This window comes from Bombina bombina, chromosome 5 (assembly GCF_027579735.1).
Source record: "Bombina bombina isolate aBomBom1 chromosome 5, aBomBom1.pri, whole genome shotgun sequence".
Classification (NCBI taxonomy): domain Eukaryota; kingdom Metazoa; phylum Chordata; class Amphibia; order Anura; family Bombinatoridae; genus Bombina; species Bombina bombina.
Window position 1 is genome coordinate 1,100,432,226 of NC_069503.1, and position 13,177 is coordinate 1,100,445,402.

Genomic DNA, 13,177 nt, shown 5'->3' on the forward strand with positions numbered 1-13,177 from the left:
TAAAATGTTTTTAATGATTACCTGGTTAACCTTTTTTACCACCCACCCACCCACTACCCAGTCAGCGCGATCAATTGCACTCCACTTGTAATCTAGCCGCTTATCCTACAATTTCAAACTGTTTCATGTCCCTTTGAATACATAAAGCATGTGAGACTTATCGGTGTCGCTCCCCATAACTTCTCTATACATTGTAATAGGCTTTTTAGTAATTTTACATGTTCACAGAGCTTAGTTATGGGGATATAGAAAGTCTGATGTGAGTATCAGGCTGACTGTGTGATTTAACCTTGTTTAATGATAAAACGTGACATATCAGTTGGTTAAATTAATGTTTTAGTGGCTAAATAGATAGAACACGCCGTTTTATGCTGAAAAGTCATAATTTAGTGACAGACTTTCTATTAGCCTTAAGCGCATCATAATTTTATACATAATCATACTGCAGACACTGAATTAAACTTTACAAAGAAGAAAATTAACATTTGATTTCTTGGAGAAGATTTATAATTGGTTTTGTCTTTGTGGTCTGACCCTGAGGCCAAAACAGTTATTAGTTAAAAATGTATTAAACATTCCAAATATGACTGCAGGATCAATGTTTTATGTCATTAAGGTTATTGTAAGAAATGTATTTAAAGTGACGTTATATATATTTTTACTTCTACATAGTATTTGTCAGCAATTGATCACTGCATACAAAATGTAGGCCTGACCACGATCTAACATTTTATAATTTTAAGCAACTTTCCATTTTACTTGTATCATCAATTTTGCTTCATTGTCTTGGTATCCTTTAATGAAAGAGCAGCAATGCACTACTGGGAGCTAGCTGACCATGTTGGTAAGTCAATGAAAAGAGGCATATATGTGCATCCACAAATCAGCAGGTCGCTGCCAGCTACTGAGCCTACCTAGGTATGCTCTTCAACAAAGGATACCAAGAAAAATAAGAAAATTAGATAATAGAAGTAAACTGGAATATTGCATGCTCTTCTCTATGCAAATCATGATTTATTTATTTTTTGTTTCATGTCCTTGTAATGATAGGTTAAAGGTGCAATTTTCAATTTTGAATTCCAAAGCAAGAAGGACTTAACAAAACCTCAGTCAACACTTTTTCCATTTATTACCGAGTACTGGATGACATTAGGAAGCAAAATCACCAAACAGGTATAAAAGCAAATTTGCCCGTTTACAGGCGCACATTAAATAACCTGCCATTAAGAGTGGCTGGTAAATGCTACCGCAAGCTTGTGATAATACTTTGCGCTAGCATTCATTAACCAGAGATTAGACCTCTTGTAAATTAAAAAAAATGTCCCCCAATTTGCTCCAAAATAAAGTGTAGTTTTCCTTAATAAAAAAATAAAATAAAAAATAATAGCATCTTTATTTTATTTATTTTTTTAAAATAACTGCACAAAGCAGTTATAAGGGGTGAAAGTGAGTGTATGTGGGGTGCTAGAAAACAAACAAACACTGAAAAGTGCCTTTACATTGCGGTCTATAGGGGACTGTATTAAAACTGTAAATATATACTGTATGTATATGCTTATATTCATAAATATTTATATGTTTATAAGTGTATATACACATATAAACACATAAATATATATATATGTGTATATATTCATATCCTATCATATAAAATGCCAAGTGTGTTTGTCTGAAGCTTTCATGCTCAGTAGACTGTGCGAGGACAAACACACCCGGCCTTCTACAAACTGACCTGCAGCTGATGTCCACAGTGAGAACAGTGGGCGTGATGTGGACGGGGCATGTGCGGGACCGGACGTGGCAGGGGCAGGCGGGGTGGTGAGCGCAAAAGAGGGGGTAGAGAAAGCAAAAGGGGGGGGAAGAGAGAGCAAAAGAGGGAGGGAGAGAGAGCAAAAGAGGGGAGAGAAAGAGAGAGAGAGCAAAAGATGGTGGGAGAGAGCAAAAGAGGGGGGAGAGAGAGCAAAAGAGGGGAGAGAGAGTAAAAGAGGAGAGACAGCAAAAGAGAGGGGAAAGAAAGCAAAAGAGAGGGAGGAGAGAGAGCAAAAGAGGGGGAGAGAAAGCAAAAGAGAGGGGGAGAGGGAGCAAAAGAGAGGGGGGAAAGAGAGCAAAAGAGGGGAGAGAGAGCAAAACCGAGGGGGGAGAGAAAGCAAAAGAGAGGGGCGAGAGAGGGCAAAAGAGGGGGGGAGAGAGCAAAAGAGGGGGAGAGAGAGCAAAAGAGAGGGGAGAGACGGCAAAAGAGAGGAGAGAGAGAGCAAAAGAGGGGGAGAGAGTACAAAAAAGAGGGGAGAGAGAGCAAAAGAGAGGGGGAGAGAGCAAAAGAGAGGGGCGAGAGAGAGAGCAAAAGAGGGGGGGAGAGAGCAAAAGAGGGGGAGAGAGAGCAAAAGAGAGGGGAGAGACAGCAAAGGAGAGGAGAGAGAGAGCAAAAGAGGGGGAGAGAGAACAAAAAAGAGGGGAGAGAGAGCAAAAGAGAGGGGAGAGAGAGTAAAAGAGGGGAGAGAGAGCAAAAGAGGGGGGAGAGAGAGCAAAAGAGGGGGGGGCAAAAGAGAGGGGGGAGAGAGAGCAAAAGAGAGGGGGGAGAGAGAAAAGAGGGGGGAGAGAGAGCAAAAGAGAAGGGAGAGAGAGCAAAAGAAAGGGGGAGAGAGAAAGCTGTACTGCAAAATATGGCCCGCTGTACTGCAAAAAATGGCCCGTGTACATGGGCTTTAGGACTAGAATATATATATTTAAACTTTGCTGCCCTCTGTGCTGTGTCTATCGGCATCAGAACGAGGCTCCCATTGGAGCCTATGGAAGCGCGCTCTCATGAGCAGAGAGCTTTCACACAATGCAACCGCAAGGTCACATTCGCATTGCGCTTCACTTCAGTTAGGTGTATTGTGAACAAATGTGTTGGAGTCCTCACTGCACAATTTTAATATTTGCAATAGTATATATATATATAGTCTGTCAAGGTTAAACTGAAGGGGGAAAAAACTGCACCCACTCACAAGGGATACAGGAAGTTCCATTTTTCACTCTCTTTGAATACTAGAATTTGTGTTCTACTTTCTATCCATTCCACTATTCAGTTGTTTAAGTTTGATACAATAGTATCATTTCATTTAAAGGGATATTAAACACTAAGAGCAAGATTACAAGTGGAATGCTAATTTATTACGCGCCCGCAAATGGACAAATTTGCCTGTTTGCAGGTGTGCCATAATTATCTATCCATTACAAGTGGCTGGTTATTGCTACTGTGAGGTTGTGGTAGCAATTAGTGCTCAGAAAATTACATTAGATTACATTTCTCCATGGAAGCATTGAGAACTAGCAAAGGGGGTAAGTTGCACAGCGACGGCAGCAGATCTTATATATATATATATATATATATATATATATATATACTTATATATTTATGTGTTTATATGTGTATATACACATATTAACACATACATATATGTATATAAGCATATACATATATATTTACAGGGAAACACAATTCCCCATAGACCGCAATGTGAAGGCACTTTTCAGTGCCAATTTTTTTCTAACACCCCACACCCGCCATCTTTAACCCTCATAACTGCTTCTTGCAGTTATTTTTAATGGCTGGTTATTTATCGTGAGCCTGTAAATAGGTAACTTTTCCTGTTTATGGGCGGGTGATAAATTTAGCGCTCCACTTGTAATCTAGCCCTTTGCTCTTAAATTATCGATTTTTTCGCTGTATTTATAGGTCTAGATTACATGTGAAGTGCAATTCTTAACATGAAGCATGCTATCTCACACAATCGATTACATTACTTTGGGTATTACAAGTTGTCTGTTAAACTGATTAATTATAGCAGATACATGTATAGTGCGCCCTATACTATCAATGGATAGCGCAAAGCAATGGTACCATACTCATTTCACTTGTATTATATGTAATAGGAAATATATTTATTAACCGGAATGGAATTTTTGTGCTCGGTTGGTTTTGAGCATTTGCGTTTTTCTATATAAATAATTTCAGAATCTAAAGACCGCTGCTCCATAACCTGTCCGCCTGCTCTGAGACGGCGGACAGAAATCAACCTGATCAAATACGATCAGGTTGATTGACACCCGCTACTAGGGGCCGATTGTCCGCGAATCTGCAGGGGGCGGCATTGCACCAGCAGTTCACAAGAACTGCTGGTGCAATGATAAATGCCAACAGCGTATGCTGTCGGCATTTATCGATGTGCGGCGGACATGATCCGCTATATTAGATCATGTCCGCTCGCACCATAGTAAATAGGCCCCATTGTGTGGGTGGGTCTGCTCTCTATGTCACAACCCAGCCAAAAGAGGAAATAAAGGCGGCGGAGGAACAGAAGATACCAAGTAGGATTATAAATTTTTTATTAAAAAGTATTTATACACTTTAAAAAAAAAATGCGGTTTTGCTTGTACAATAATATATTTTTCATTGCAATATTCTTAAAGTCTGAAATTTACCATCACTTTAAGGTGGTTGCTTGTCAGGAGTTACAATATTATAGTCCACAAACACAATGACAACTTGGCTTCCACATTGCGGACTCTAACCGATATTAAAGATTTAGTAAGGAATTTTTTATACATTTTAATTTAATTTGCTACTTTTTTTTAGCACACTCTCAGTTGGTTTAAATGTAAAAAAGGGACTAATTGGGAAAGTTTTGTATCCTTTAATAGCATCCATATAAATAATTTATGTTGTTTCAACGCAAATATGGGTGTGAGCATTGTAGCACAATATATAATGACAGTATCCTTCATTGTAAAATGTATTATGCAAACATGGATTTTACTCCTTAGTTGAAAGAGTTACTTACAGTTTCTCCCAGTGGTCCTTGTGGACCCATTAATCCGGGCAACCCATCTGCTCCCTGAAAGTATTTGAATGAGATAAAATAAATTAGAAAAAAAACATATAAATATTGCCAAAAAATGACAGCAAAGAAAGTGCAGTTTTATAGAGACATTTTGATGAATTGCTCAATTTTCTTCAGTTACAAAGTGTTTCATATAGTTGATTCAGAAAATTGTCAAGAAACATTAGCAACTCTTCATACTGGGTACTTGACATGCAAATACAGTACGCAGGGACCTCATCTCAATATATTATGTTTATAGCTTTTTGTACTGTTCACGTAAAACTGTTGTAAACAAGCATAGCAACAAACTCCTTGCTACACTAATTAAATGGCAAAATGTTCACTGATGCAAATTGTCTTTGAATATTAGATAAATTTATCACAAATGTACCATTATCAAGGTTTTGAAAACTTAGTATTATGCAGGACTGTAGAAAAGATATGTTTATTTGTAACCAAATTGAAAGAGCCTAAAATGTAAATACAGTATATATATATACACACACACACACACACATACATATAAACCAAATAATAGGCACTCACAGGTTCTTTAAAACCATAACATAATGATGATGAATTTGAATATTTGAATATTAAGAAAAGAGAGTGCACAGAATCACAATAAAATGAGAGAGAGTAAGAGAGAGATATTTACAAAGATATTAAATTGTACAGTGCATTTCTTCTTTAAGAGACTGAGGCTGATTCAATAGTGTGCATAAGCCAGTATCCAATCAGCTCCCTGCTTTACTTGGTCCACTACAGCAATTTGGACCAATCAGGGACAATGTATTAATATTATTATTATTCTTTATTTATAAAGTGCCAACAGATTCCGTAGTTCTGCCCATGGGTACAAAGATAAAAGTATAAATAATACAATAAAAGACAAAAAAATACAGACAAAAATAGGGGGAGTTAAGGGCCCTAATCCCGTGGGAACTTACAATCTAGATGGGTAGGAGGATGGGAAACAGGAGGTGGGGACTGCAAAGTTGAGAATGATATAAGTGAGGAGATAGATGAGAGCAACTGTTGGTTAAGTGAAATTAATTTGTTACTAAGTCGGGTGATAAGCTTCCCTGAACAAAAAGGTCTTTAGGTAACGTTTAAAGGGGGGCAGGTTAGGGAAGAGTCTGACAGCTTGAGGAAGTGTGTTCCAGAGTGTTGGTGCCGCACGAGAGAAGTCATGTAGTCTAGCATGAGAAGAGGTGATGGTAGAGTATGCAAGGACTGGTCATTGTTGGATCTTAGGGGGCAGGCTGGAGTATATTTGTTGATGAGTGAGGACAGGTAGGGTGGGGCAGCATTGGAGAGGGGCGGACTTTGTAGGTCAGGGTAAGAATTTTGAATTTAACTCTGCTATGAATGGGGAGCCAGTGAAGGGACTCACAGAGAGCTGTGGCATCTGTTGGCGGTCTACAAATAACTGATAATAATAATAATAAGAGAGGTGCAGCAGAAATAGAGCTTTGAGAGAGGTGGATTAGCCTGGCAGATGCATTTAGGATGAATTGAAAGGGAGAGAGGTGGGTTATTACAGTAGGTTATTACAGTAGTCTAGTCGGGAAATTACCTGGGAGTGGATTAGCTGTTTAGTAGTTTCAGAGCTCAGAAACGGACGGATTTTGGAGATATTGTGTAGGTGGTTGCGGCAGGATGAAGAGAGCAATGGGATGTGGGGAATGAAGGACAGATTTTAGTCAGGTGTGACTCCAAGGCAGCGGACTTAGGGTTATGGATGGTACGATAGCGGTGCCGCCTGCCAACAGTGATAGAAAAATTAGAAACTGGAGTAGAGTTAGAGGGGGGGCTTAGAAGTAGTTCAGTCTTGGACAAGTTTATTTTTAGGTGGTGAGAAGCCATCCAGGAGGAAATGCCAGATAAGCAGTCGCTGATGTGAGAATTGACAGAAGGAGAGAGTGCAAGGTTGGATAGGTAGATCTGGTTACATCAGCATAGAGGTGATAGTTGAAGCCATAGCTGTTGATGTATTGCTAATCCAGAAAAAAAAATAATTTGCAAATGTCCTGGTTAGCGAGGCATCGTGCTCAACTTTACTACATTTGGATAGTTAATGCTTTGTACAATTCACATTAAGGGCTAGATTACGAGGGATCAGTAGTTATCGCTCCCCCTAATGTTAACTCTGCTAGCAGTAAGCACAAGTATTACAATTTAAAAGTAAAAAGTTTTTGCACGAGCGCCAACTTGAGGCGTGCAAAAAGCTGAACTTAGAAACAAGTCATGCAAACCTGATCGCAATTTCTCAAGTGCACTAACCCAACATGATATATGGGGACCGATACACTACAGAAAAAAAATACCTGCGCCGGTAAGGTTAGGAGGGAGGCAGGTGGGCGGCACCTTGCTGGAGTGGGGCGGAGGCAGGTGGGACCGCTTTGTTACAGAAAAATATTTTTTGACAGCGGCAAGGAGGGGGATGAGGGAGAGGGGTTCCGAGTGGATGGGGGGATCAAAGGGTAGGGAGGGGGGATCAGAGGGTAGGGAGGGGGATCAGAGAGTAAGGAGGGGGAGGGAGTTGGGCAGCTACAAACATACCTGGCCTTACACATTTTTCCCCATGTACATGGGCTTTAAGACTATTTAATGGGTGTGAATGAGTAGAGCGCTGGAATTTTAAAAGATCCCAAACACCCTATTAATATAAGATCCTTCGGTCTTATAAATAAGATTTATCTAGATAGAAAAGGTTATAGGGGCGTTGTTTCCAGCTTAAGGGATCATACGTTGCTAAGTGACCTTTTATATTCCTAATATAGTGATAGGATGTGTATAATATAGTATGATATAATATTAAAATGGTGAAATATAAAGGGACAATATTTTGTTAATTCAAATTTTAAAAGGATATTTAAGAAGATAATGTGAGTAGATTACTCCTAAAGTCTCTCTCCACAATGTGTACTTAGTGTATAGTGATTCTCAACTTAAAAACCGTTCATATTCCTATTATACCAGAGTGCGTTTTACCCCTCTATTTTAGGTGTGAATGAAAAGAAAGACAATATCAAAAAAGAAAATACATCATCCAAAATAGATGCCGATTTATTAAAAATTAAAAATTGAAAAAAATAAAAATAATAGAATAAAATAATTATTTAAAATAGAAAACCTTTATATAAGACTGTTTACAAGCTACTCTAAAATGAGAGTTTAAACTATGGGACGTCTCCCAAATTTATTTAAAACAATAATTATTGAGCCTTGAGACAATTGCTGAGTTTTAACATTTGATACTAAATAACAAAGGAGCTAGCTCAAAATCCTGTTAAATAGTTACTCTGTCTGAGCTGACCTTTGATCTATGCTCAATACAATTTTAACACTCATCAACTTTTCAATGATATTAGAAAAAGCTCATACCTTATCTCTACTTTACAGGTTTATACAAATTTTTTGCAAATCGTATCCTTATAATATAAGCGGTTCTGCTTAGTTACAGTCCGTATCTCCGTGTGAGACTGCTCTTAGTGCTTTGCACGCAGTCAGAGTCTTTACTTTATCATTATATGGTCATGTAAAGAAATGGAACTTTTAGCACACACTTTTTTGGGGCTTACTTGCTGTTACGGTACTCACAGATCCTTTAGAAATGGGCCGCTGTGTTTGTCAGATAAGTTTGTAGATTCTGACTGCAGTCCTTCTCGCTTTGCCGCCTCTGTTCGGCGTCTGACGTCACACTCCCCTAAAGGAGGATAATTTCCCCGAGACTCCGTATCTCCGTTAGTGGCTCAGCTGGAAGATGTTAGAGATGGAACTGCACTTAGTGCTTTGCACGCAGTTCTTTAAGGTGGATTTTAAAATTGGTAGTTCAGAAATGGCAATGCCAATAGAAAAGTGCACAACCCGGGTTATGTATATAAATCTTCACAATGTTAGTGTTCCTCAGTCTGTGTATCAGTCACTCAGCTCGACGCGTTTCGCTCTGTTCAGAGCTTTATCAAGATGCTGGTGACTAATAGTTGTCTCTATTTAAATGTCTTACTTGTTCTCTATTGGTTCTTCCTTAATTGCCCATAAAGGTGGAAATTTTCTATTTCTTAGTAATCCCCATAGTGTGTCTAAATTTCCTTTTTTTTTTTTTTTTTTTTTTTTTTTTTTTTTTGTTAAGGTGGATCCTTTTTATTCATCTTCATTCATAGTAATAGTCACTTTATTATTTCCCCAATAATGTGTCTAAACATCCAATATTTTGTTTACATGTTGATTTTCTTATATATCCATGTGTTCTTCCAGACTTCGATTTTAACATAGTAATTGCTTATATCATTACACAATGTATTCACCTTAAAAAAGAGCTGATAGCTACATGCTACATCATTATTTAACCAAAAAACTAGGTTTCATAAATTTCTATATCAGTACTTATCTTATATTTCTATCTATACTATTATACCATTAAGTTAACCACTAAACAAAGATAGAGAGCTAGTGGATACATATTGCATGTTAATTAAACATAAACCTAGGTTTCACGAACTTCTGTAGGGGGTTTTAGTTCTGTATTAGTCTCTTTCTATAACTGGAATTCTTCTGAAAATGTGACTCTCCATATAAAAAAGTCATTAATCCCATACTGGAAACCAATATTCTCCATAGAGGCCAGACACCATTCAAACCTATCACAAAGTCTATCATTAAACTGCCACACAAAAAGAGCCTTAGAAGAAATGCTAGATAGGATTCCATACACTAAAAATACCAGTGATCTCATCCCATAGGCACCATTCACTCAAAGAGAGAAGGGGAGAGATCCAATAAAGAATTAAGCACTATATTGTTACACTGTTACGTAAAGAGAATTGTTAAAAAATGGGAAATAAAATATGTAATGTTGGAAATTATAGTGATCTTATTATATAGGTATCATTCATTCAAAGAGGAAGGGGGAGAGATCTAATTCTGAATTAAGTCCATATGGAAATAGAGTGTTATATTCATATATCAGCTCTGCTTCTTTTATTTGTAGTTTTTTCTCTATGTTTCCTCCCCGCCAATGTTTATGTACCTTTTTGATTCCCCAGTATGTCAAATCCTTTGTATTGCTTTTATGCACTGTTTTAAAATGTTTGTAAAGATGAGTATTGTCTATACCGTTTTTTATATTATTCAGATGTTCTCTAATGCGATCTTTGACCATTCTTTTGGTCTCTCCAATGTAAAATAAATTACAGGAGCATTTTAATACGTAGATAACATTTTTTGTGGAACATCTTATGGTATCTTTTATTGAAAATAGTTTGTCTGAACCATTGATTTTAAGGTTTGTTATTTTCTTACTGAAACTACAGGCTTTGCAGGAGTAGCAAGGGAAAAAACCCTTGATACTCCTTCCCATTAGATCTTTTTGTGTTTTTTGACTATTTTTATTTTTATTTTGTTTTAGGTCACTTGGGGCCAAAATTGTTTTTAAATTGTTGGCTTTTTTGAAAATGAATTTCGGATTTTCTGAGATCTTTTCCCCCAAAATGTCATCCTCTTTTACTATATACCAATACTTCCTTATAATTTTTTTAATAATGCTGTAGTCTGCATTATAGTCTGTAATGAAAGGTATTGTGATTTTTTCTGTATTTTTAATTTGTCTCTCCTTATATGTAAGTAGACTGTTTCTATTTACATTTTTCGCTTTGTCTAATGCTTTTTTTGTAATTTCTGTTTTATAACCTCTAGCTAGGAACCTTTTTTCTAGCTTTTCTGCTTGTTCCTCAAAATCAAAAGGTCTTGAGCAGTTTTTCTTGATACGTAAGAATTGCCCTAATGGAACATTTTCTTTCCATAGTTCCAGATGGCAGCTTTTAGAATGTATATAATTGTTGGCGTCTGTTTTTTTTAAATGGGTTTTTGTTTCTAGTTGATTCTCTATGACCATTATTTCAAGATCTAGGAAAGTTATTGTGTCCTTACTCCAATTCGATGTGAAATTTATACCCCATGTATTATTATTCATGTTATTGAGCATTTTTATGAGTTCTTCTTCTGCACCCTCCCATACAATAAGCAGGTCATCAATGAATCTTTTGTAGAGCACAAGGTTTGCGCCATAGTTATGGGTGTCAAAGAACTCCTTTTCCCAAGACCCCATAAAAAGATTAGCATAACTTGGCGCAAACCTTGTGCCCATTGCCGTGCCTTCTATTTGTAAATAGAACTGTTTTTCAAAACAGAAGTAATTGTTATCCAATATGTATTTCATACTTTTCAAAATGAAACTCCTCTGTTGGTCTGTCATAAGTGGGTCTGTTTTGAGAAAAGATTCTGTTGCCGATAACCCCTTATTGTGGTTAATCGATGTATATAATGATGTAACATCTGCTGTAGCTAGGATCATATTTTTGTTCCATTTTATGGACTCTAGCTTGTTTAAAACCTGGGTAGAATCTCTCAAATAAGAGTTCAAATTTTTTACATGTACTTGTAGAAAATTGTCTACATATTGGGAGAGGTTGGCAGATGGGGAATCAATCCCCGAGATAATGGGTCTACCCGGGGGATTGACAGAATTCTTATGTATCTTTGGCAGAAAGTAAAAAATCGGAATTTTCGGAAACCTAGGTGTTAAAAATTCAAATTCCTTTTTGTTAAGTATTCCCGATTTTTCACCTTCTGCCAATAACATATTCAAACTTTTCTTAAATTTTTCTGTTGGATCCAGTTCTAATTTTTTATATGTTTTGATGTCCCCTAGTAATCTATGGGCCTCTTTTAGATAATTCTGGGTGTCCATAAGGACTATCCCTCCCCCCTTGTCTGCCGCTTTAATTGTTATAGATTCATTATTTTGAAGATTTTCCATTACTGTCTTTTCTTTTAGACTCATATTATGATTTTTAATTTTTGGTAAATTATATTTTCTGACTTCTTTACATACTAATTCTTCAAATGTCTTTAGGAAATTTCCTTTAGCTTGTATAGGATTACATTTCGATTTTATTTTTAAATCTGTGTGTTTGATACTGTCTTTATTTAGAGGTTTTGAATTTATCTGTCGCTCTACAGGATTTTTTAGAAAGAATCTCTTGATTGTTAAATTTCTTACGAATTTTTTTATATGGATGTGTGTATTGAACTTGTTTAGCCTTACAGTTGGAGCAAATGATAATCCTAAACTTAAAACCTTTTTTTCGTCTTCACTTAACCTAGTACTGTTTAAATTAAAAATTCCATCATATGTGTCTTTTACCTCCATCTTTTTGGATCGTTTAGACAATCCTCTTCCTCTCTTTCCTCTTGGTTTCTTCTCTTTTTTGGATTTATATCTTTTTCTTGTCTGGTCAAATCTCGGGAGGTGCCCTCCATTGGAGGGCTTTTCCCTAAAAAAGCCACCTCATCTTTAGTTAGTTTTTCTTTAATTGAGATGTGTTCTCTAGGTGTTTCGGGACGATTATGTATCGGTTCTCTTAGTTGTTCGAATCTATTATATGTTGGTGTAACCCAAATATCTTCCTGTCTATGGCTATCCCATCTTTGAGTTCTTCTGGGATATTCCCAGTTGTTTTGTCTATTTTCTCTTTGTGGATAATGTCTAAAGGTATTATACCCTGATTCTGAAAAAAAGGGTTCCCTCTCTTTATGTCTGGGATGCCATGATCTATTATCTTGTGAGTTTCTATAGTGGAACCTGTCATGATCTTGTTGGTTTCTGTATTGAAACCTATCTTGATAATAATTTCTATTATACATAGTAAAATTTCTTTTATTATCGTATCCATGATTCCTGTTACGTTGTCATTTTAGAGTAGCTTGTAAACAGTCTTATATAAAGGTTTTCTATTTTAAATAATTATTTTATTCTATTATTTTTATTTTTTTCAATTTTTAATTTTTAATAAATCGGCATCTATTTTGGATGATGTATTTTCTTTTTTGATATTGTCTTTCTTTTCATTCACACCTAAAATAGAGGGGTAAAACGCACTCTGGTATAATAGGAATATGAATGGTTTTTAAGTTGAGAATCACTATACACTAAGTACACATTGTGGAGAGAGACTTTAGGAGTAATCTACTCACATTATCTTCTTAAATATCCTTTTAAAATTTGAATTAACAAAATATTGTCCCTTTATATTTCACCATTTTAATATTATATCATACTATATTATACACATCCTATCACTATATTAGGAATATAAAAGGTCACTTAGCAACGTATGATCCCTTAAGCTGGAAACAACGCCCCTATAACCTTTTCTATCTAGGGCTTTAAGACTAGTCTATAAATACAAAGAACATATATCCCTATGTGAAGAACATTGGAATGTGAAATATTTACAGTAAATAAA

General features: G+C 36.4%; 1 protein-coding gene across 1 annotated transcript in view; it reads right to left on the reverse strand.

Moving 5' to 3' along the window:
• The window catches only part of COL22A1 (collagen type XXII alpha 1 chain), a 667,744-nt gene that overhangs the window by 100,081 nt on the left and 554,486 nt on the right, over positions 1–13,177 (reverse strand). The window contains exon 50 of the mRNA XM_053715381.1: positions 4,824–4,877. Within this exon, the coding sequence (XP_053571356.1) occupies positions 4,824–4,877 (54 nt within the window). The remainder of the gene's footprint in view (positions 1–4,823; positions 4,878–13,177) is intronic.